Below are 25976 nucleotides of genomic sequence, written 5' to 3' on the forward strand. Positions count from 1 at the left end.
TGTATAGTCAAAGTCAAAGAACAAATAAACCCTAACCCAGTCAACACTGCAGTTGTATAGTCAAAGTCAAAGAACAAATAAACCCTAACCCAGTCAACACTGCAGCTGTATAGTCAAAGTCAAAGAACAAATAAACCCTAACCCATTCAACACTGCAGCTGTATAGTCAAAGTCAAAGAACAAATAAACCCTAACCCAGTCCACACTGCAGCTGTATAGTCAAAGTCAAAGAACAAATAAACAACACACCCTTGCTTGCTCTTGGCTAGCTTTCTCCTCTCTTACACTGTTCAAGACTCTGGACTTAGGGCATGGTGCTGCCCACGGACCTTCCTCTCTCTGTTAACAATCAAGACAGCTCCCTAGAGACATGCCTACATGCCAACCTGATCTAGATCATTCCTCATTGACTCTTTTGCAGGTGATGCTAGATTATGTCAAGCTGACGGTTAAACCAGCACAAATGACTAAGAAGTTTCTTATTGAAACAATGGTGACTAAATAGCTACATCATGGAAGAGACCACTCCAGTTTCTCTGATAACTCTCCAAAGCTGCAGCCCTAGAGCTCCCTGTGGAACTTGTAGGCAGTTCAGCTGCCCAGCAAACCCCCTTCCTCACCACTAATTTAGTGCTTCTGTAGCAGGTGGAGTGGCATTTGCTAGTTTCAGGAACTTCCTGAGACTGTGTTGTTTACTTCCTGAGGCGCTGGGGCCTCCACACTCATTTCTGAAGGGAGTGTTTGAGTCTGAAGTTGCTGCACAACACAGTTGCAGGCACAGAGGCAGGTCATCTAGCAGTAGGATCCTGAGCTGCATCCAAGAGCCTTACTGAAAGTGAACCTCTGTATCCTGACTGCCATGTGCATGTCCCTGAAAAGTCACCCCCAGTTACATGCATGCACATTCTACTCTTAGCACATGTACCTAATAACTGGCAGTTTTACCCGTCCAGTGGTAGAGGAGACAAGGAGAGGGTCTTCCCTAAGTCTGACAGAGACTGGCTGGCAAAGTAGAAGTGTTGGAGACTTCTGATAAAGATGGGAACATTGATATAGAATCAAGGAAGGGAAATAGAAAGACTAGAGGTGTTTTCTTGACTTAATTAGAAAGCAGATTTTTAAACTTCAGAGGGAAACTACCTATGATTACATGAACCAAAATGCTACAACACGACTCAAGAGAGTTGGGGTACACTCAAAACAGAAATCCTCTCTTAGCAATTGCACATGATTAACAGGAAAAAAAAAAAAAAGATGGGACAAAACAACCAAACTCAGGTATGGCTCTATAGGGGATAGTCTCTAACAAGCTCAGTTTTTCTTTTTTTGAGACAGGATCACATATAGCCCAGGATAGCCTTGAACTCCTGATTCTTCTGTCTCCACCTCCCACATACTGGGATCTCAGGACTATATCATCTCAACTAGCATCTCAACTTTTATGAAGTTTTCTTATGTAAATGTAATGATGCCAGTGGGCATGGTGGTGCATTTGCATGCCTGTAATCCCAGCTACTCTGGAGGCTGAAGCAGGAAGATCTGGTGTTCAAGGCCAGACTGGGCAAGTTAGTAAGACTGTGCCCTACACCCAGAAAATGATACATATTTAATGCAAAAAATTGGGAAATAAAAATAAGTAAAAGAGACAATAAGTGTCACCTATAATTCTACTACTGAGTGACAATTGCTATTAATATTTTTATGTTTTATAAAACATCTGTGCCTTGTTTGAGATTCTGTGATTATACACACTTGGTTTTCAATATGAATATTCATTCTTTCTGAATATTGTTATCGATTGCACCTCTATCATAGATGTTGTCAGTAAGTGACTGCTCTCTTTTTTATATTCTGTTTTTCACTATTAAGAATAACACCTGATATTAAAACAAAAACCACACATCTTTGTGCATGAAGGATTTTCCTGCATTCCAAGTTATTTCTCTAAGGTAGATTCTCAGAAGTTGACATTCACCAAACTCTTAAAATATCACCAAATCATTTGCCAGCATGGTGTGCCAGCTTCTCATCCCACAATCTTGTATCAGTCTAATGAGCTCTATCTTTTAAAAAGCTGTGTGTGATAAAATAAAACAAGCTACTGAAAAGAAAAATGATAAAGGAGAGACATCATAGGTCTAAAATAGTAAGACAAGGTGACCTACAAATAGATAACTTCAGATACAATGGGCAAAGTTGGGGATGCCTCAAGGAAAATCCTATTATTGGCTTGCTATGGCTTATAGTAACATCAATACATGCAAAGCGAAAAGGGCACTAGTCACCTTCTGACTCCTCCTTCTGATTCATCAAGGAGAATGACCACCGGACAGAACTCTCCAGATGAGTAAACTCATTGGGAAAGCAAAGCTGAGTTCTTTGATGTGGTGCAGACCCATGTCATGCCAAGCAAGAGAACTTTTCAGAAACACCAGACTTGCCACCAGTTCCCCTTGGAAGAGGAAGAGGAAGGGGTGCTAGTTGTGTTGACTTGATGTGAGGAGTAGATAGGGAGGGGAAGTGTACAAACAGACCAAAACAGCGAGGCTGATGGGACCCTGAGTACCATTCACGATAGACTTCCAGACCTGTATGTGAGCACAGAGAGAAAGTTATCCCTGTGGGGCCAAACACTGCTCCCTCTCTACCTCCACATCCTCAGAAAGTTGCTGAAAGTGTTATATATACTTGCTGTATTTCTGAGCTTTGGGAAAGCATCCTACCTTATTGATGAGTAGTAGATAGATGGATTAATATCTAGTAAGTTGATTGGTATCCCTCAAAAGCAGGCATGCTCAATCCCAGGCCTTACCTGGTCAACTCTTTCACTGACCATGTGGATGACAGATGCCTATCAAATCTTCTGTCATATAAGATTTGTAGTATGGATGATACTAGAAAGAGATGTGTATCTGGGTGGAATGCAGCATGCTAGAATGATTAAATCAACTGTTGATTGACATGCATTCTTACAGTAGTGCTAGGGTTGTTGGCTCCTAGCACCAGTTATTTATGTACAGCCAAAGATATTACCATTAATGTAACCATAGAAAACAAGGACAGATTCTTAGGAAACGCAGAAGTTGTTAACTTACCTTCATGTTCTGTCAAAGTACCAGAGAGGCAGGTGTGTAATAATATGAACTTTGATTGTATCAGACCACTTGGGTTCTCATGGTGACTCTTCTATTTCCTGGCTCGGTGACTTTATCCAAATAGTCACTGAACTCCTCTGTGCTTCAGTAATTGTTGTCTTATGGGGCTAAGGGAATTAGGTGAATGGCATATATAAAGCATCCCCTGACACACAATAAGTGATTGTGTTGGCTGTCATTGTCAATCTATTTGAAAATTAACATGGCGGAAATGAATAGCGGGACTGAGGAGCCAACAACCCCAACACTACCTCTTCCAATTCTGTGGGCAGCTGTGGTGGTGCCTGTTAAGGCAAGAACCCTGGCCATCATTGTGATTTAGTTTGACTTAAGAGTTCAGTAATGGCGGTGATGGCGCACGTCTTTAATCCCAGCACTCGTGAGGCAGAGGCAGGCGGATCTCTGTGAGTTCGAGGCCGGGCTGGACCGATAGCCTCCGAAACAATACAGAGAAACCCTGACTCGTAAAAAACAAAAGAGTTCAGTAATGGTCTACTTCATTGTCAATGAACTGTAATGCCAAGGCAAAGATAGACCCAAAACATATTCCTGTGCTGGAGTTAGGGAAACACAAGTGTGCGGGCTCTTAAAAACTGTAGTTCTGAACTGCTTATTTTAAAGCAAGATGACCAATCAAGGAAGGAATTAGTCACTGGACATGGCTGGGTCAAGGATCATAAAGATGCTGTCATAGAGTCAAGTGATAAGATCTCGTGAATCCCTGGGGTGGGTTAACTAGGCATGGTATGGTTAATTTTTCCAGGCCTTGGTTTCCTAATCAGTCATGGAGACCAGGGTTGAGTCAGAGCATCTCTGTGACATCTTCATCCCTCCCATTCTCCACTTCTGCTCAAACTCCTGTAAATACAGAGAGTTTGACATGAAAGGATGTCTTTGCCAAAGTCTGTAATGGTGAAAGGCCTTGAGCTGGGAGCTGGAGGGGGGCTCAGCAATAGAGCAATTGCTAAACATGTATGAGGCCCCAGGTTCCATTGCAAGTACCACACACACACACACACACACACACACACACACACACACACACACACACACACACACACACAGCAAAGGAACTTGAGCATAATAATATTCAAACCATGCCCATCAACTCTGAGCCTTCCATTTCCGCATCTGTTAAACTGAACTAAGAACCCAGCCAATTACAGGGCTCCTGTCAGTTAAAGGAGGTAACACATGGAAGCACCTGTGGACTTCAAAGGGGCAAGCTGTTGTGTTTATTATTGCCATGCTGGCAGACAGCTTTGCAAAGAATTGGAACACAGCAACACACTCTGAAGCACTAGTCCGCCTTCCATGACACAGATGAGCCTTCAAGAAGTTATAACATCTTTAGGTCATGATCACAAATGTAGTTTTGTAGGAAATCAAACACCTTGGCTGGCTGAATTGTTTCGTGTTTAAGGTTCAAATTCAGTAGATACACACTGGCCATATTAAACCTTGCAGGAATTAGTTGATCACATACTCTAAGCTTTTACAGATGATGCCATTGAGCCACAGAGAAAGAAATGGGCTTCCTAGAATCCCATGATCATTAGCAGCAGGTGTGGGAATGGAATCCCATCTCCTGACTCCTGATGAGCTTTCCATTATTAGTTTAAGTTTAACTCAGAAAGTTGGACATGAGCTGAGGATGCCCCGATGGATGTGGTGGCCATCTTTGAATATGGAATTGAAGAAATCAGTAGTCTAGATGTACCACTGAAGGGCGAAGCCCATGAACTTGACTGGACCTCATTAGGAAAGAAGGCAATGGGAGTCTTAGCAATTTTCTCATTCACAGAAATTCAGTTCCTCCATACAAAATTCCCACCAAGTACTCTCTTAAGTTACTTAGTGTGTTAAGAATACTGGTCATAGTTACATGACTCTCGTGTCTCTCTCTCTCTCTCTTTCCCTCTCCCTTCCTGGTTGAACCAAATTGCCAGCACTGACTGTGAAACAAATCCTACACTCCCTCCCTTCCCAGGCACCCTTGGTCCCACCCACAGTGGAGAATTGGGCAAAAAGTCAAGAACCAGTGTCAGTACTGAGCAGCCTGTGAAAACAGCACTCTTCCCAGACACATTCAAAGTAGCATCCCACCTGCCCCTCCCTCCTCTTCCTAGCCATAAATCTGTCTCCCTGGGATCTGCAGAGTTGTTGGTTTTTTTTTTTTTTCCTATCTTCAATCTGCTGATAACTTGCCTCGGCCAAGGATCTCAGTGTTGGGTGGGAAGGAGCCGGCTTCCTCGTCTTTTTGAAAGCCAATCTTAGTTCTGAGTGTGGATGGAAAATGCCTGGGTAAGAAAACAGACTCTGGATTCCGATCTCAGCCCCACTTGTTGCTAGAACTGTACAAGCATGGGATGAGTCTTAAATGCATCGGGCCTCTATTTCCTAGTTTGCCCCTCCATCGCAAATGTTGTCCAAGTGTGCAGACAAATAGACTGATATTTCTGAAGTGCTTGAGCAGTGCTGGGTGCATGGATGTGCTTCATAAATGACTTTAGTAAATGAAATGGTCTCCATCACACCAGAGTTACTTCCGGGTACCACCTCTGTTCCATTAGACTCTTCAGTATCCGGGCTTTAGGACCCTTGAAGGGAGTGGGTTCTCTTTCCTCTGTTAAAATTGCATAGCACATGCTATCTCCTGGCCTTTTTGTACCATTGAATTAAAAAAGAAACAGCAGAGGGACTTGACTGTCAACGCTGCTGCACAGCCAGCCTGTCTCTGGCTCGGTGAGCTGTCCACCATCTCCTTCCGCTAATGGAAGTGCAGTGAAGCTGATCGATTCCCTGAGTGTCCTCCAGCAGGTTGCTAGCAGCATCAGGGTCGCTGCTGTTGAGCTGCCAAGTGCTCTCTGTAACCCGCTGCCCAGCTGTACATGTGCCCAGAGCCTCCTCATGGGCTCCTGGGGAGGGGATTTCCACAGCACTGCGGCCTTGGTAGCTTCAAGGCTGAGCTGTGGGAGAGATTAATGGGAAGTGAGAAGAGAAACTGTTATTCTTACCCAGCAGTGTTGTTGGGAGTGTGTGCCTCTTCTTGTATTTAGGGAAAGGATGACTCATGAGGATTTTCTTCCATAGAATATGAAGAACCTCAAATTCCTGCTTGTGGCCCCGCCCCCTTCTCACCCACCTCTCTGTTTCAGTTTGTCCTGGTAGAAAGTCAGCATTTTGCATTCATTTCCCCTCCTAGGCAGGCTTTGGTTCTGTATTTACTTTGACATCCCAGCAAGCTGCCCCAGACCGGTTCCCTGCGTGGCCTAAAAAGCCCTCCAGCCACAAGGTGCTTTCCTGTGGCTGCCTGATTGGAACCTCCACCCATCCCCTGATGGGGTTACCCTCCCACTTACCAGTAACGTCTGAAGTCACAAGTTGGCGTGCTGTTCTTGTCCCAAGTGGGCACCGTTGACAGTGGGAAGTAAAGTTGAAGGCTGAGCAAATAGGATAGATTTGTCCTCTGCTAGGAAGAGGTGGACGCTTTCTACGCCCATAAACAATTTTGGATAGGCTTTGCTTTCTGATCAGTCGAGAGACTCAAACCAAACCTCGGGTCCTTTAACAGTCCTGTTCCCTTCTAACTGTCATAAAGCAGTCCCATGTTAACACCAGCTTGTTTCATCCACGTGAGAAAACATGGCTGTAAAAATTAAAAGCCGAGAAAGCACACTCTCCTTCTTTGAGTTTGGGTTGGATTGGTGGTTTTGCTTTTATGGTAGCAGAGAATGAGCTCTGGGCCTCACACATGCTATCACTGAACAACAACCCCAGCCCTCTTTGGTCTTGAGACAGGCTCGCACTGAGTTACCAGGCTGGCCTTGAACTCACTCTGTAGCCCAGGCAGCCATGCATGGCCTTGCTTGCATTACCCTCCAATTGGCTGGTTGTAAACTCCCGAGTCTTCTGGGAACTTAAACTGACTTGTATTCTTCAAAACCATCTTCCTCTTGGAAGGCAGAGCCAGCAATCACAGTCAGAGCTTAGAATGTTCTCCCTGGGATCTGACCCATTTGTTTCTGACTCTCAGCAGCCTGGGCAGCCAAGAGTTTAGACAGTACTTCTCCATGCCCAGTTCAGCTGGAGGGCACGTTTATACGACATGCACCACATCTCTGCACAAACTCTGGTCCCACTGAGCTCTCTTTGAACTCTTGGTTCTGTGACTTTGGAGAATGGAGCCCTGAAGACCTGTCAGGACTCAAGTTCCAAAGAGTGTTCTCCCCAAACCCCGCCCCCACCATGCAAGTGCTTTTGCTCATACGACTTACAGCAACACTTACCATATTGTAAACTACTTTTTAAAGTATTTACTAACTTACTGATCAACAAACTGGGCATATATCAATATATATTTAAAGTATATTTTCAAAAGATATGTGCAAACAACAATAGTGTTATATGCTTTTACAGACCTCTTCAATGTCCAGGTTAGTAGATGCCTGGGTTTACATCTCTGTATTTATTCAGCCTGCTATGATGCCACAGGTCATGTAGCTCCTAGAGCATTCCCTGTGTGCTCATGACAGGATGAGAGTAAAAAGAGAAAATGATGTTAATATTGTTCTGAGGAGTGGTTTTGCTGCACACCTTGCAAGGGTCTTGGGAACCCTCAGGTTCCCAGGGTTCACACTTTGAGAACTGTTGTTGTAATCACTTAAAGGATGTATCAAAGTTCCCCATAGCAGCAAAGTGAAATTAAAATACGGACTCTGCCTCCCAGAGATGCAACCTGAACCATTGTTGGTGGCATCTAGCCCACTTGCAGTCCGTCAGCAAGACAAATAATAAGGCAGAGGACCATCTGTGTTCCTTTGGCTTTTTTATTGGCCAGAGGCTAGCCTGCCACTTCCCAGAGGCTGAGTAAATGACTCTTCCTGGAAAAGATTTCAGGGGATGCTTCATTCTTTGGCAGCTCTGGGGGGTCAAGGCCAGCTCTGGAACACTTCCATTTCAAAGACTCTGGGCTACAATCACATTAGCTCTGAGTCTAAGGTCTCCTGCTAAACACATTGAGATTTGTCATGATTCCAGTTCTCCTAGGCTGCCCCCAGGCCACGTTAGAGCCAACCTGACCTTAGTGCAGTTCCAAAGGCAGGCCTCTAAGACCTATCATCCCTGAGACCATGGAAAGGGGGTTACCCTCATTTTGTCTCTAAGTAAAAAGTTAATGTGGACCACACTTGAGTACTTACAAACTTGGGCCTTGGAACTCAACCCGAAGGCTCCTGAGACAAAGTCTCAGTTCTGTTAGTTATTCCAAGACCTTTCTTTCTCCCTTTGTCCCAACCATGTAACCGACAAGCTCTTTTCTCTCTGCCTCTTGCTCTCCAACAGGCTTGCAGCCGATTTACTGGAGCAGAGATGACGTAGGCCAGTGGCTCAAGTGGGCAGAGAACGAATTTTCCTTAAGACCCATTGAGAGCAACACGTTCGAGATGAACGGCAAGGCGCTCCTGCTACTGACCAAAGAGGATTTCCGCTACCGATCTCCTCATTCAGGTGAGGGTCCAGGTCTTGCGTAGGCTCAGCATGGAAATATGGCTGGTGGATGGGCTTTGCCACACTCATCCTGACGCAGGCCTCTTCACAGACAGTCTCATGGGAACAGACATAAGGACAGCTTTAGAAAAGGAAGATCGGGGCTGGAGAGATGGCTCAGAGGTTAAGAGCATTGGCTGCTCTTCCAGAGGTCCTGAGTTCAATTCCCAGCAACCACATGGTGACTCACAACTGTCTGTTATGAGATCTGGCACCCTCTTCTGGCCTGCAGGGATAGGTGCAGGCAGAACACTGTGTATAATAAATAAACAAATCTTTAAAAAAAAAAAAAAAGAAGACAAAAAGGAAAGGAAGGTCTGCTGGCAATGGCTGGTGTGTGGGGAAGAGGAGATTTCCAGATCAAAGAGACTGTTAGGTTAGAAGTGATTCACCTATGACCAGACACTGGAACTTTAAGGGGTCTAGTGTTGCATCAAATAGAGAAAAGAAACTCCATCCCTCCCCTTTTATCTGCCCTGCCTCTGACTCTAAAGGCTTCAGAAGAGGTGTCTAAGGGCACCTGTGCTGTGAGCCACTCAGTTAAAAACACAGGAAACCTAGGCATGGTGTTGCACACCTGTAACCCCAGCATCCAGGAGGTTAAAGCAGGGGGGTCATGAATTCAAAGCCAGCCTGGGCTGCATAGAAAGACCCTATCTAAAATAACAACAATCGAGTAGGAAAGGAAAGAATTTGAGCATTACTGATACCTTGACCGAAGCCTGTTATCTAGTCCTTGGGCTGTTAAATAGTTGCCCCATTAAATGGATCTGGGGTGATTAAAATGCAGAGACGTGTGTGATTACTAGACTCAGAAAGATCCAACTAATAAAGGAGAACAGACAAGTGTCACTATGTATTGCACACATAGCATTCAGGTAGAATAGATGTATGTGTCTATTATTTTATATGAACAAAATTACTCGAGTCACTATCGAGTTATTCATATTGTGCTCTCTATCCCTGTTTAAAAAAATAAAAAGAAACTCACTTTCAGGGTTCCTTTAATTTGGTTTAAAAAATAAATACATTGACAAACCAGGCATCATGGTGTAGACCTGTAATCCTAGCACATAGAAGCCTAGGCAAGGGGGGCTCATGAGTAGGAGGCCATCCTGAAATACATTTGAGACCCTGTCTCCAAAATTGTGTATGTGTGTATGTGTATGTATGTGGGTGGTGGTGGTGGGTGGTGATCTTTTGGTGTGCCAGTGTGGTTTTGTAAATAATTTCTCTTTCCAACCCACCAGTGTCCTTATCTTTAGAAAGAAACACTCTGCTGACATTCTGCCAGTTTAGAAAAATCCCATTTCAAAGTTGAACTAACAGTTCCTTGGACCAGCCATCTAAACAGAAGGTGGCTTGCTAGACTGAATGGCTATGTTTTAGATTTCAGCCAGAAGATCCTAGAACACAAATCACAGAGGTCAATTGCCAGAAATTACAGGGCGACTGCACGGCCTTCACTGAAGACACAGATGGTTGGCTCTTTCTTACCTTCCTGTGTCTTTGAACGAGGAGTAAAACCTGCTTAGCACGGGCCAGGGAAATGCTTAGGGAAGGTGCCCTTAGGAAAGTCTTCCAAGTTGTTGGCTGCCCGGCCCATATGAAGGTAGTGGGGGCAGCCGGTGTGTGGTGGTATGCGGTGCATTGTTTGATGCTTTCTTTAATAAAGTGCGTGTGCACTTAATGGTATTGCCATTTTCTCACAAGCTTATTGAGTGCCTTACTTTATATTCTGCATTCAGATGAAAGTAATTGTCTTTTTATATGGGTTTTCTGATTTGTTCTTTAATGTAGTATTATCATATTTCTACAAACTGCCTCCCTTTTCTCGGGATCAGTGTCTTTAAGTTGTAAATATGAAGCTAAAGTTCCCTTGCTTGCTTTTGAGAACAGGGATATTCCTTTTTATTATTTTAGAATTCAGCTAGGGGAATCCTTTGACTTCATTGTACCTTACACCACATGGTACAGATGTCAGCACAGATGTGTGTGTACAGATGTCAGCAAGATGTGTGTGTACTACAGATGTCAGCACAGATGTGTGTGTGTACAGATGTCAGCACAGATGTGTGTGTGTGTACAGATGTCAGCACAGATGTGTGTGTGTACAGGTGTCAGCACAGATGTGTGTGTGTACAGGTGTCAGCACAGATGTGTGTGTATACAGATGTCAGCACAGATGTGTGTATGTTGGAAAGTGGGGAACACTTTACAAGGGGGGGGCAGTTGGATGAGGTAGATCACTGAAATACCTGAACTGAAATGAATTGCCTTTCCCCATAGTAAATGAAAAGTTTGTGATTCAGTTTAGCTACCAAAATAGACTAAATAGAATGCTTAGGACCCAGAGCCAACCGAAATCCAAACTCATACTGTCCCGTCACAATAATGGGCATTTGCGGGTTCCCTACCCCCAGGCATTTGGCCGCGCTGTTTCCACTGCTGGATTCATCATGGAACTCCGAGGGTGAGCTACAGGCTCTGTTCTTAACCCATCTGCAGGCCAAAGGGACCCAGCAGAGAATTTCCTAAAATTTACGCCTACCACTCCAGGCATGCTCTTACTTAATTCATTTTCTCTACTTTATAATTGGTCAGAAGGAAACTGAAGTTTCTGAGTCAAAATGAAATAGGAGAGAGAACTGTTTGCAAACTGGGGAGTGTGTCACTTGAGCTGGTAATCTGCTTGTCAAGAGTATGTGCACAGCAAATCATCACCTGAAAAGTACACACTTTAACAGTGTTACGTTGCACTGTCAACCCACTAACTCAGTGAAGGGAGAAGCCCAGGAGCCCCGGGAGAGACTCTCAGGTAGCAGAGGGCATTTAAGCAGTGGCCCTCCAACCCAGCCTTTTGAGTGCCAGAAGTGTATAATGAGAGCTTTAGAGCTAATCATAGCCTTTCACTGGCAATTCCATTCCTAAAAAAATATCCAAGGAAATCATCCAGTAGTGGACAAAGAAAATATCCTTAGCAAGTCTATTTATAACAGCATAAACTAGAAATACCCCAGCCACCCCCAATGTGGGACTAGCTAGGCAAGCTTGGAAATGATCAGTATAACGGGATCCTCCACAACTCAACCGCTAACCGTCTTTCCATTTATTGTTCCCCAACACACACCATCCGGGGTCTTGGGTATCCTAGTCAGGGTCTGAAGCAGAGGACAGGCAAGGAACAGACGTGCCATGTGGAGGTGGGGGTGGTCTGGCTGGAGTCTGGAGGCAACAGTGGTGATCAGAACCAAGGCAGGGCCAACAGAGAAGGGGACAATCCCAAGAGTAGTTAGCAGGCAGAGTCCCCAAGCTTGAGGGCTGATTCGATGTTAGATGAAAGGGGGGATTGAAGGATTAAACCCAAATTCCTGACCTGATTAGATAGCAGCCTTTACTAAAATAGGGAAGCCCTTCTGGTTTGTAAAGATTTCTGTGTTGGACACGATGCCCGTAAATTATTCAAGAGGGACTTCCTAGGAATACATAAGCATGGTCTGGTCGTCAGAAGGCATCGTGACTAGGACAGATGAGGCCAAAGAGCTGGGGGAGCGCTGGGAAGGCCGGTATTAAGGGCTGGGGAGAGCTGGGGCAGCAGTCTTGGCAACCAGGAGGCATCCTAGGAGGAGGCAGGTTAAGATTCCTGGCAATGATGTCTGCTGAGGTGGGACTGTTCCCTCAGTACCACAGCCGCCCTTTGGTTTGACCTCAGGGAGGTGACCTCAGCTAGAGCAGTTTATGGGACACTTTCCTTGGAGGGGAAACTGGTGAAGAAGTTGAGATAACAGAATTGACAGCTCCTGGGGATGGTTGACTGACAGGTGAGGAAGAAGCTGGATCCAGACTGGAAGAGAAGATAAGGACAAGAGGATGGGGGGAGGGGGGAGGGGAGGAGGGTTATGGGGAAACCTTGAAACTGCTTATATCCTAATGGACAGAAACCCCCAAAGATTTTGAGATGATTCTGCATGGAGGGGAAGATTTTGGAGAGACCTGACTATAAACTAGGAATTTCTGTATGGAATTATGACAACAGAAGGAAAAAGAAACTTCCACTCCCGACAGTAACACAATGAAACTTGTGTATGTGCTTTAGTTTAGAAGTATTGAAGCTGAGAAAATACGACATGTCCGTTAATAAAAGCCGCACCCACAAAAGATGCCTCCCAGTAAATATGTATTCCGTGAGACCAGTGTCTGCTGCCTTTGCCTTGCCAGGTCTGTGGCATTATTCTCATTTTGCACAAAAGCAAAGGCAGGCTTAACTAAGGCGTAGACTAAGTAAGGATCACAGAGAGAGAGAGATTGGTCTGAGTGCAGGCAGCTGACTACAGAAACCAGGCTTCGGACTTGGATTGGCCTTGCTCTAGAACCCAGATTCGGTTCTCTAAAAGTAAAATAAACAACTTTCAGCACCCAACCCCTCCCAGAGTTCTTGATCTTCAAACACTGACTGGGAGGCAACTCACCTTGGGTTTTTCACTTTCTCTTCTGTTTGATGTAAACCATCCCATCCCCCACTGGGGATTGAACCCAGAGCCTCACATACTAAGCTCCCAACCTTATTTACCTTTATCCTACTCCCATACACTCTACCCATCTCGGACCCTGCAGGCTTGCTTCCTCTTTGACAGGGTCACGCTGAGTTCCCCTGGTACATCTTGAATTTGCCATCCTCTGTCTTCCCAGTGGTCAGGATTCGAGGTCCCTGCTTTTGAAGGAAATTCCAATAAGATAATTGGAGCTGGAGAGCTAGCTCGGTGGGGTTGTGTGAGCCTGAGAATCTGAGCATGGTCCTGCGTGCCTGAAGCCCCAGCACTGCCAGAGTAGCAGGCATGTGCTCACTGGTCACATGACCTAGTCCGAATGTGGATTTACCGTTCAGTGAGACACCCTGTCCAAGACAGCCAGGCAGAGATGAAGACACCTAAGGCCCTTCTGGCTTCCACATGCAAGTACCTACCTAGTCAGAAGCACACACCCCATCACCCCCCCACACACACACACACACACACGCACGCATGCATGCACGCGTGCACACCACCAAGAGAAGAAAAACGTAGGATTTAAGATTTCAAAATAAGTCACCTGGCTTCCAAAATGCATGTCAAAAATACACTTATTGAAGCTGTTTGTGTTTCAGTGTGTGTGTGTGTGTGTGTGTGTGTGTGTGTGTGTGTGTGTGTGTGACCCAGGATAATGTATCAGGACGTAAAGCCAGAGTTACAGATATTTTCAGTTTCCAGCACTCCTCCCAGGGAAGATGTAAGTGAAACCCCCAATGCCGTGGCAAACCCACCTCTGTGAGCATATGTGTGCCTGGCCATGTGTGTGCCTGAGCCGTGCACGTATGCATGCAGCTCTCCTTCCAGGGAAGATGTAAGTGAAGTTCCCAACACCACGGTAAACCTGCCTCTGTGTGTAATGAGATGTCCACCCCGCCATCACCTGTGACCACACCCAGCTTGCACAGTCAGTAAAGCATGAGATTCTTAATCCCAGGGTCATGTGTTCATGTCCCACATTGGGCCCCAGATGCGGCATGGATAATGATACACGGGGACTAGGTTCAAATATAGGCTAAATATAATTTATTTCAGAGAGAAGTCACTTACATAAGAAGCAGATGGCCGCCACAGGTTCCCGCACTGGCTACTCTCTGTGACCCTCAAGATGCAAGAGAGAGCCACCTGCCCCGACCCCAGACCTAAACTCACTCCCTGTCATGACCACACCTGTGACCACGCCCAAACATGCATGGTCAGTGCTACAGGTGTGGGCAGGGTGGATGTCTCACTGTGTCTGTGGGCATATGTGTGCCCGGGCCATGTGTGCAGATATGCAGACAAATCAGCTGTTGGCTCTGCATCCAGGGGCCTGGGTCCATTGCCTCGAACTGTAGCAGCACTAGTTGGGACCCATTATTTCTTGTCTGAGAATATGGAGATTTGCTAAGTTAGGCACACAGCTCTATTGCTCAATCTTTGTTTTCATTAGGCAGATATACAATTTACTCCAAATACCTTCTGCATTCCAGAGATCTGTTAATATTAACTTGGCTTTTCTGAAGCACTTGGATACAGCCTTACTCACAAGGGTTAAAAGAGATGCTTGGAAGGAAGTAAGACATGATGTGGGCTTCTCAAAAACAAAGCGTACCCAAGCGTGTGCAGACCCTCGAAGGGAAAGTCACCAGTTTTCCCTTTTAAATATGAGGCCCTGCACTGGCTTGATGGCTCAGCAAGTTAAAATGCTTCCCTCCAAGTCTGGTGATCTGAGTTTGATCCTAGACACACATGGTGGAAGGAGAGAACTGACTCCCACAAATTGTCCTCTGAACACCGTGCGTGTGCTTTGTTGTGTGCCTCTGCAAACAGACATGCACACACGCACACACATTCACGTGCACACACATATGCACGCACATGCACACACGCAAATAATAATTATTATAATAAAGAAAAAGTGAGTTTATCTGCACATGTAAAGATTTGAGGAATACATCCACAGGACAGGTGGGTCTTGGGGGAGCCAAAGGTCAGTGGCTGCGGGGCCATCTTCATTGATTTAGGAAGTTGTAGGCAAGACATGCTTTGAGCACTCTAGAAGCCAACACTGAGATACAGGGATTTCAATAAAACCAGATTCCAACCCAACAGAGCTTTCTACCAACCAGAGTCATCAAAAAATGGGTTTTCTTATGCCAGGGCCGGCTGCCCATCATAGAACTTACTCCGCCAAGGCTATTTCTTGGCAGGGAAAGGGGAGTGAGGGGACTCCTAGAGAACGGAAGTCTGAGCCAATCTAAGACATTTCTAGAATCTTTAGGACCTAATATCGCAAGTTGTTAGAGTACACTGCGTTACTGGGTGTTGCATGCGCGATGAGCCAGCCACTTCTCTGAGCAAAGCTTCTGGTTGCTGAGGAACCACGTCTGATCCAGCCCTGCCCACACGCAAGGGTCATAAAGTTTCCCTGACAGAGGTAGGACTCAGGCTTCCGTAACTATTAACCGTCCCCATGGAAGGCATTTGCATGGTCATCTTGCTGCTCATCGGGTAAGCAGTTGACATGCACCCTGCCTCTGCGTTCTTCTGTGGGAAAGCCACTCCGCACAGCGCCTTCCCTACCAGTAGTTGGATGAGAAGCTAAATCATCATGAAGGCAGAGCTCACATCAGCAACACTGGGTTTAGCCCAGTGTGGCAGGATGAGGAGCTGGGGGAGACAGACCTTGGTTCTCCTTCTTTGTCCTTGTCTCAAAGGGGAATGTAGAACCCCGACATTCCTCCTCAGTTCTCCACATGAGACCTGACTGTCCTCGGCCCCTAGGATGACATCAGTCAGAATGGTAGCTGGCGCCAGCAGTAGCCAGGGCTGAGGAACACTTACTGTGTAGCCTGTGCTCATCTCTTTGTGTGGGTCACCTCAAGGGACCCTCAGTGTCCTACATGGTTACTGGAGTCTAGATGAGGAAACCCAGGTCTGAGGCATCTAAAGGTCATGTTTAAGGAGGTAGCTGTCAGATCCCAAGGCATCAGCTAGCCAGTCCACCGTAGAGAAATGTAACTCCAGGGACCAGCAGGATGGTTCATCTGGTAAGGATATTTGCATGCAAACCTGGTGACCCGAGTTTGATCCCTAGAACTCAAGTGAAGGTGGAATGACAGAAGCTCCTCTACAAGGTTACCCTTGGACCTCCACACCTGCACTGTGGCATGCACCCACACAAGAGCAATAAATAAACGTGTTTTAAGGAAATAACGCAGGAAAGAGAGTGACTTCCTCCTCCTAGCCCTTGTTTTAAGCCCCTCACCAGCTTGAGGAGGTGTGGGCACAGCAGCTCTGTTCCAGGGCCTCAGTATGTTACTGTCATTGTACCTTTTTGACGGGCAAGAGAAGCAGGTGCTACAGTGTGCATTTTGCAGAGACACCCGGGGACTTGCTCAAGGTGACCTGTTACCCAGGCTGGCTGCTTCTGCAGTCTGTGCCCCTCGCTGAGGGAATAGCACTGAACACCCTTCACAGACACTAAATTTATATTTCCTGGCCTCCCCTTCCAAAATGGATACACTAATTGCAGACTTTTTTTTAATAGTAATCATCAAGAACACATTTCTTTAATGTTTGCGTTTTCTATTCTGCATAATGCCAAAATAAAACATTGATCAAATCCACGAGCTCAAACCCAGTATGGCCATGTAAATTAGGAAGGGTTAGGAAGACATTACACTGAACGGAAAGCAAAAAGTGTTGATTAGGGACTTATTTTTGTATGAGATTAAAATGTGAATCGTTAAAATAGGACTATATTTTGGGTTCTGCATTCCCTTCTTGTTGGAGCCATAGCAATGGCTCCTGGTTTGGAGCACTGAAACCCTTCCCAGTTCTGAAGCCTGGTGCCCAGTACAGGTTCTGCTTTCCCCCAGCATTTCCAAGAGTGTGGTCAGAGCTCCTCTGTGTCCGCCTGCCTGTCCGATCTTAAGAAAATCCCCTCGAGACTGTCATCTTAATTTTCATTTATCCTAATTGTATATGGTAGCAGTTAGCTGTGTCACCAACAACCAAAATTCAAAGACGGGGGATGGACTGAGTATAGCAGTTAGCTACGGAAGGTCCTTGGGGTGTGGGGGGGTGGGTATTTGGGAAAGGGTAGCCACCTATAGAACTTGATTTGGTCCAAGGGGGCGGTGGTAGATAGGTTTGCCGGGAGAAGTCACTCCTGGAGTGTTTCCAAGGTTCATGCTCAGTTTGGAAGAAAAAATAGCAATATCTACAGCCCAAAATACTCAGTTAAATTAAGTTGTTAATTAAAGTGTCTTTAAAAATGGCTAAGATCAGAGACAAAGGGCCATTGTTTGCTACAATTGTTGACTGCATTATCTCTGTATGAAGAAGGGTGTGGGGAGGACAGGGAGGCCTGTGGTGTTTTTGAAAATTAATCACCCATCCTTACAGAGTGCCAAAGCCCACACACACACACCATTGTGAACTTGGATCAAAGCCAGAGAGGGGTGGAACCAGTTGATGAAGGTTTTTGTTGTTTTGCGGGGGGGTTGGCTTTGTTTTTGGGGGGAGTCTTGCGGATGACCTACTCAGTAGACTTTTCAAATGCCAGGTGTACAGCACCCACCGTTCATTGTCTCCGAGCACTGGTGTGTGGAGATAATTTCATGGAGCTTGCAGGACCTTGGAGTGATACCTAGAAGTATTTTTAAAGAAAGAGCAACCCCATACTGTTCCAATTCTTTATAGAGAGTGGGCACTTCTGACCAACATTAGTGAAGTTTGGTATTTTTAGCACCTACAAACCCAGCCTGGGTTCTGAGGGAATTAGAAAGGTGTATTCTCCCCCCCAGGAGAAGTTTTCGTTGTTGTCGTATGAAATAGGATGTTGCTGTGTAGCCCAGGCTGGCTTCAAATTTCCCATCCTCAGCCTCCTACCATGACATCTAGCTGATAGGTAAAATGTCTATGAAGAGTCTGTGAGGTAAAAGTTTTGCACATTTAAAATGTAGCTACTAAGGATGTCATTTTCTTCAAATAATTCCAAAGTGCAAGCAGAGAGAGACATTGAGATTTTCACAAAAGTAGAACGACATTGAGACTCTGGGATCATCCTCTGCTGTCATCAAACAGCAGGTTTTCAGCAGCCTGAAAACGTCAGTAGCGTGGGTACAGCTTCCAAACCTAATATGGTTTTCGTGGACCCTTTGCTCCTCCCAAACTAATCCATGAGCCCCCTCTGGAGGATTTATAGTGTTATCCCATCTGTTGTTTAGAGGTTTTTATGTAGACAATTTATATTGTTTAGAAGGAATGGGCAAGAAGATGGCTCATTGGGTGGCAGTGTGTGTCACACAAGCCTGACAGCTTGCTTGAGTTTGATTCCAGGGACACACTTAACGTAGAAGGAAAAACCAGCTCCACAAAGTTGTCTTCTGACCCACACATGCTTGCTGTGAATGTGCACTACATGTGTGGCTAGTGCCCACAGAGGTCAAAAGAGAGTGTCAGATCCCCTGGAACTGTAGTTCAGATAGTTGTGAACTACCACAAAGGTGCTGGGAACTGAACCCTGGTCCTTTACAAGAGCAACAAGTGCTCTTAACCACTGATCAATCTCTCCAGTCCCCAAACTTTTCTTACTACATTACTCTTCTTTACTTTTTGTTGATGTTTTGTTGTTGACAGGGACTCAGGTAGCCCAGGCCATCCGCGGGGTGGCCTGGAACTCCTGCTGCTCCTGCTTCTACCTCCCAAGTGCTGGGATCACAGGTGTGCACCATAGTGACCTGCTCTTTTTTTAGCATTTAGAAACAACTTCGTTGAGATCTGATGAACCTACGAGAGCTGTATAAAGTACATAATTTTATCAGTTTAGAAATGACTGCATATCCATGAGCTCACCACTGTAATAAATGTAATATCCATATCCACTACCTCAAAATTTTCCCTTGTCATCTTTATTATTATCATTGTTATTAGTTTAATTATGAGAACATTTTCCCCACCGTCTACCCACTTAGCAAACCGTAAGTGTACCATACAGCACCAATTACAGCACCCTCTTCCAGGCTCCACAGGCACCCACATGCACATGGTGCAGACACATACATATCAAACTTAAACAAAATCTTTTAATAATAATAGTTTTTAAAAAAGCACTGTGGCCTTCACATGTCCAGGCAGGTGCTGTGCCCCATCCCTCAACAGTCTGTTCTATGTTCTTTCCTTACCTCTGTGGCTGTCACGGCTCCACAGCTCCTTCTGTAGCTGTTAACTAAAGCATCTCATCTCTCTGTTTCTTATTCCTTTTTCCCTCCAGGTGATGTGCTCTATGAACTCCTTCAGCATATTCTGAAGCAGAGGAAACCTCGAATTCTCTTCTCGCCTTTCTTCCACCCTGGGAACTCTATCCACACGAAGCCAGAGGTCCTGCTGCATCAGAACCATGAAGAAGGTACTGGAAGACGCTTCCCTTTGCTTGCCTACAGTTTAGGCAAGCCTAGGGGTCCATTAGTTAACTGATAGGCTGTAAGTTTATTTTTCATTCAGGAAACATGGGTTGAATGTGTACAGTGTGCATACACTGGAGGAGTTGCATGGATGAGTAGGGCATAATACCGTTAGCTCTCTGAAGTTCACAATCCGAAGTGTAAACACTGATTACAATAATATACACCGGAGTGTAGCGTGATGGGAGATGATGCCCAGGTACAGGAAGCATGTTCACCTTTATAAAGGGAGGAATCTAGAGGAGTCCGATAACAAGCAAGAATATTCCAGTTAGGTAGGAATAAGGCCTCAGAATAGAGAGCAGTAAGATCACGTAATCCGCAAGCCCTTCTCATAAAAAATTTCAAATCTACATTATCCATGTAGAATAAAATAAATAAAGCTTTGCGGGCCATCTATCACCCTGCTTCAGCAGTATGAACGCTTTCCAATATAGAACTAATCCAAGGAGGTTAGCCCGGAACCAAAGTGGAGAATTGAGATTCTGTGGCTGTGGAGAGAAGTGACAGCAAGGCATTCGTTGAAGATGTTTGAGCAAGGTGTTCCTAAAAGCCCAGAGGAGGAGGAAAACCAATGTGGGGGAAGTTGGTGTTGGCTCGGGGCTTTCTCCATCTTGCTGTTTGCTGGAATGAGCACAGTATCAAGACTCGTGTCATAGTTATTGTTCCTTGTGGGACCCACGGGAGCCAGAATAGCACCAGCAGACAGCACAAGACCATGGAGTGTGTGGTCCTGGGCGCAGGGCTACAAAATGTGACTTTGTGCGCAGTGCCACTGAACAGCAGGGCGTGATAGCATTTGAGCAGAATCACAACTTCCAAGGCCATCAAGCCCCCCCCCCCAGTGGAGCAGGCAGCCAGCATGCAGATATGTGAGCACCACCCTATGGGTCTTTTCCACACGTATTTTCTTTAAAGCCAATCTCTAGATCCTGTTGCTTGGGAAGTTTTGTTGACTACGGAATCACTCGCCAACACAGGACGGCTGCTTTTCTTTTGCGGCCAGACAGTTAAAATCTTGTGGTTGGTATTCCCTTAATTAGCACTGTACAAAAAGCCTGACTGGGGGGGTGGGGACGGGGGGACAGGAGACTTGTCTCTCAGCAAGTCCTCTCCTGCATATGAGATAGAGAATAATGCCAGTGTTTCTGGCTTGTTCCCACCCTCATCCTCCTCTCTCCTCCAGTGACCCAGGCTAAATTTAGCAACTGTCCCTTCCCCTCAATTGGGGTTTGATGTTCCTCTGCTCTTCTGGCCTTTCTCATTTCCGACTTGCATAATACCCAAGAGCCACTCCAAAGAAGAGGAGGTGGGCTCACTGAAGCTTGACAGTAAGGCAGGCCTGGCGTTATCAGCCTGGCTCTTCAGACACACGGGGTTTGGGATGGGCTCCCCCTCCTTCTTTCTCTATTTAAAAATATTTATTTTTCCTTTGAAATGTCTGCCCCCATTTTCTTCCCAAATATGGTTGAAGGCATGTGGTTCCTTCCTACTTGGTCTGATTTGACTCAGAAGTAGATGAGTTTCTCTCTCTCTCTCTCTCTCTCTCTCTCTCTCTCTCTCTCTCTCTCTCTCTCTGTCTGTCTGTCTGTCTGTCTGTTGTCTTATTCTCCTCCTCCCTTCTTCTCCCCTCATCTTCCTCCTCCTTCTTCTATGCAGGGGATAATCTTTCCTGGAGAAAGGTAGCCAACTCTGAGAGCTACCCTCAAACCAAGGAATCTGAGGTCTGGCCCATCATGTGCCCCAGTAAGCTGTGCATGCCTGTGCTGAGATGTCTGTGGTGAACTCAGCCACTGAGAACAGAGCTAATGAGGCCGAGGCCAAGGGCAAGGGCAGGCGACACCATCTCTACCAGGTGGCGTTAACAGAAAGAGCTGTTTGAGACACGGGGTGGCAGGAAAAAAATATCTCCTGTTTTATACCTTCAGAATGGTGGCTTGCCCCCCCCCACCTCCAGCCTCTTCCATCCTTCTCAAAAAACAACAACAAAACCCCAAGTTCACCATGCAGTGTCTTAGGTATTAAACCTCTGCTGTTTGTGAAGGCGCTAGACCGGTTAATGGCAGGAGAGGCTATAGCTAAAAGTTTGCTAAAAATATGGGGAGATCTGGCCCAAAAGAAAAATTTCTGTAAGATGAAATTACACATACAAAATTTTATACCCAGTTAAGGATACACAAAACTATGTTGGCCCAAGACTACTCATGCTTGCTGCTGTCTTGACTTCATTGTGTTTGTGGGTAAAAGCTGGTTGGCTATTCCTTATCAAAATGTTTGGGATCAGAAGTGGTTTGCATTTCGGGTTTTTTAATATTTACATATACATATATATGTATGTATGTATGATATCTCAATGCTATCCATGAAATTCATTTGTTTTGTATGCCTTATATACATGGTCTAAAGATGATTTTTTATAAAGTTTTAATTTACTACAAATGACCAACATGCCTATGTTGTGAATGTGACCCGCCACCCAAGGTCAGGTGTGGGATTTGGCATGTGTGGCATGTGGACCTTTGGGGTTTCAGGCCTTGGGCCACTTCAGAGCTCAGATCTTGGGTTAGAGATGCCAAGTGCGGGTGTGAATGACAGGCCCGAAAGAGGGGCAGAGCTACAGTGTCTGCCTCAGGCAGAGCCCCCAATGCGGCTAAGCACCCCGGTAGGGAGAGTGTGCGAAGAGACATAAGCACAAGGCTGCGTCCACCCCCCACCCCCACCCCCCGTGACCTCACTTCACCCCAGCCGCCAGCTTAGCTGCCTCAGACCCTGGTCATTTCACAATGGAAGCTGAAATGTGTCTCGTTTGGTCTATCGGTGGCTTCCCCACAAGTGTCCCCTGTGAGGCCTTTACATTGTATCCTCACCTTCCATTCTAGCAACTGTAAGCAGGGACAGCTGTGAGAGTCCTGTGATTGGCTTAAGGCTTCCCCTCCTGTCCTGGACGGGATTGTGACCACACAGATGCAAACAATTTCCACAACATACCTTCTGAAATCCTGTTTCCGCTCCCTTTATTTATCAGTTATGAAAGAAGAAGATGAAATATTACTAGGCTGACTATACGGTATCTCTCATTATTGAAAGACTTGAGTTAAAGACACAACACTCCACTAATGGGTAAGCCAGGGCATCAGGATAAACCAGAACCATTCCGAGTGTGTGTGTGTGTGTGTGTGTGTGTGTGTGTGTGTGTGTGTGTGTGTGTGTGTGTGTGTGTGTGTGTTTAAAGAACAGGATCTGGAAGTCAGGAAACAAGGCTATTCTAATCCCCAGTTTTGCCCGAACCAAACAGGTCAGGTTTGTCATTTCTCAGACACTCCGTTTCTCCTGTTGTGACAAGGGAAGTTAGATTAGGTGGTTGTAAAGGTCCCATATGGCTTTCAAATCCTAACATAGCCAAGCAGCATAGAGATGAACAAGACACCGTCTTCTCCTCAGGGTCTTAGGCAGTTAAAACACGGGAAGCCGGGGCAGAATCCCACTTGGTGCTACCTAGGAACAGAAACCCCTGCTGGTCTCAGTTGTATCGCCTGTCCAGAACGTGTGGCAGTGTGGAGAATAGCTTCATTCACTTTTGTGAAAAGTGCAGTTTCAGAAGATTCCTATACTGTGGCTGTCATGACTCATCGATAGTGGGTAGGCGTTTGTATAAAAGGCAGACAACATAATTGATGATGCTTGCATTTGCGCAAGAACCAGGAGGCAAAAAGCATCTTCAGACAGTCTGGACCAGCAAATAACCATAAAATAAATCTATCTTGTTACATTCAGTTGTGATGGCCGCTCATTTTAAGACTGTAGTTTCCAAAATCAGCCTCTTTTAACATCCCATGGAGCTGAAAGTAACAGATTGCCACTCTTTCCAAAGAAAGACTGTCCCCAACATGTACATGCAGTTGACACTGGCCCCCTCAGAGCTCTTTAAGTCATTTTAAAATAAGCTGCCAGTCTGGGCTAAAATCCAAGTGGGGCTGACTGAGAGTGACCCCTGAGGACTGGTCAGACACCGTCTATAGGGAGAAGGGAGATGTGTGTTTCTCTAATGGTCTGTTTCCGTCTCCCTGCCCCCTCCTATCGTTTAAACTCTTCAGTTTCCGTCTTTCCTGAGATAGTGAGAGGTGAAGGAAGTTTTTAATCACGCTGTTTGAGCATACTCTCTCGCACACACACGCGAAAGCACACGCGCGCGCGCACATTGCTGATCGTTTCTGTGGTCGTGAGTAAAGTGTTGAGGGAAGGTGCTCTCGTGCAGCTTTTTGTCACAAGGCGCGTGTGGAATGCTCAAGTCATGCTGACAATGTCCACACGTCAGAACGCTGTCTCATTTTCCCTAGCAGCTAGCACATGGGTACAGCCCAGAACTTAGAGGACAGTTGTCTCTTTTCGAGGGGACAAAAGGGTGGGGTGCATTCTGATTTAGCCCACTGAAGTTTCATCTGCCTATTCACTTTCTTGAGGGGGGTGTTACTTCTCCCATCACCACCAAACCCAGGTGCCCAAAGAGTGCTTTGGGATAATGCACAGCTTCAGTGAGATAATTACAGAGGAGGTTTACGACATTTACTATTGAGTCCTGCTGCGTGTCAGCCCTCCTGAGCACTCAAATGTTCAAATTATCTAATCTTCACAGCCATCCTAAAAACAAGTGATATTATCCTAAATTAGTAGATTAGGAAATAGAGACTATAGGCAGTCAGGTAATAGTCTCCTAGACCAAGTGGCAAAATGGAGATCTATGTGCATGCATTTGTGTGTGTGTTGTCCATGCATGTGTGTATGCACACTCATGTTTGTGAAGGTACATGTGTGTGGTGTGTTTTATACATGCATATGTGTATGTTCAGAAGTGTGCGTGCGTGCGTGCGTGCGTGCGTGTGTGTGTGTGTGTGTGTGTGTGTGTGTGTAGGCTAGCAGTTGATGTGTGCTGTCTTCTTTAATCACTCTGCATTTGATATGAGGCAGAGAGTCTCACTGGACCCAGAGCTCACCAATTCTACTAGCTTGCTTCAGGTACCCCCTACACAGAAAGGATCCCCTGTCTCTGCCTGGGATTACAGGTGGCTGCCACACCCACCCAGCATTCCTGTGGGTGCTGCAGGTCTGAACTGTGGTCCTTACACTTACATAGCAAGCGTGTTTCACTTTGCTGAGCCATCTCTCCCACCACACAAAGCTAAGATTTAAATCCAGGTGAGAGCCGGGCCTTCGATAGCTCAGTTGGTAGAGCGGAGGACTGTAGTAGGTCAATCCAGGTGAGGTTCACAATGGACCAGAATGTTCTTCTCATGTTTTTTGTAAGTTTTCAGTGTTGGTGCATCCCGTAAAGGGGGAGGGGGAGGGACAGTTGAAAAATGAGCCAGTTTCATAGAAATTAAGATAGTAAGGCAATTTCTGAACCTGACCAGGGTACAGTGGATCAGGTGACCCATCGCTTGCACTGTAAAATGTAAACAACAAAAATTGTCAAAGAGAATTACTAAGGCCCCCAAATAAGTCTTTTAGTTTATGACCTGCTTTACTTTTCTGAATCAGGGTCTATGTAGCCCAGGCTGGCCTCTGACTCACTCTGTAGTATGACACTAAACCTGTGGCTTCCCTGCCTCTTCCTCTCCAGTGTCAGGATGATAGGGCACATCTGTGTTAGGTCTCATGTGGTACTGGAGGATGGAGCCCGGGGCCTCATGCCTACCTGGCAAGTGCTCTACCGGCTGAGCGACATCCCAACCCTAGTTCCCTAGTTCGTGATTACAGAAAACTTTTCTGTCTGAATTGGATGGAATAACCCTTCTGGATGGTTGGTTTTCTCAGCATGGGTTAGACCTCCCAGCCTGTGCAATGGGCAGGGTCTCAGCCAGACGCTGGGCACTGATGGTGGAAGCTGGCACCTCTGTGCAGCCCCCTTGAAAGCCAGCCCTTCCTTACGGTGGCTGCAGAGGTGCCGCAGACAGGAAGCTTTTGTCTGCCGAGGCCGTGACCTCTTACTGATTGTAAAAGAACTCACCCCGATTCTCTAGTCTTACTGGAAATGTTGGTAATTGAAGTGTCGAAGAGGCCGCCAGCTAGGCTATGACATCTTTGTGAGATATTGTTGCTGTGTAACACTTGAAGGAGCCAGAGAGCATCATGGGCATGTGGCAGGCCACCTCGGTTCAAGGACATTCTATCTCTCCAGTTTACCTGCTCTGCGTCTCAGTACAAGTCAGTTCCTCCATGTGTCAAAGAAGGAAAATACAGTGCCTGCCTCATACGGCGTG

At 45.9% G+C, this 25976-nt stretch overlaps 1 protein-coding gene across 2 annotated transcripts in view; it reads left to right on the forward strand.

The window, feature by feature from the left end:
- The window catches only part of Etv6 (ETS variant transcription factor 6), a 236248-nt gene that overhangs the window by 179026 nt on the left and 31246 nt on the right, over nt 1–25976 (forward strand). For both annotated transcript variants that reach the window (XM_040743744.1, XM_005072863.4), the window contains exons 3-4: nt 8499–8663; nt 19530–19664. In XM_040743744.1, coding sequence (XP_040599678.1) covers nt 8499–8663; nt 19530–19664 — 300 coding nt within the window. The remainder of the gene's footprint in view (nt 1–8498; nt 8664–19529; nt 19665–25976) is intronic.

Source organism: Mesocricetus auratus, unplaced genomic scaffold, assembly GCF_017639785.1.
Source record: "Mesocricetus auratus isolate SY011 unplaced genomic scaffold, BCM_Maur_2.0 Super-Scaffold_100001, whole genome shotgun sequence".
Classification (NCBI taxonomy): domain Eukaryota; kingdom Metazoa; phylum Chordata; class Mammalia; order Rodentia; family Cricetidae; genus Mesocricetus; species Mesocricetus auratus.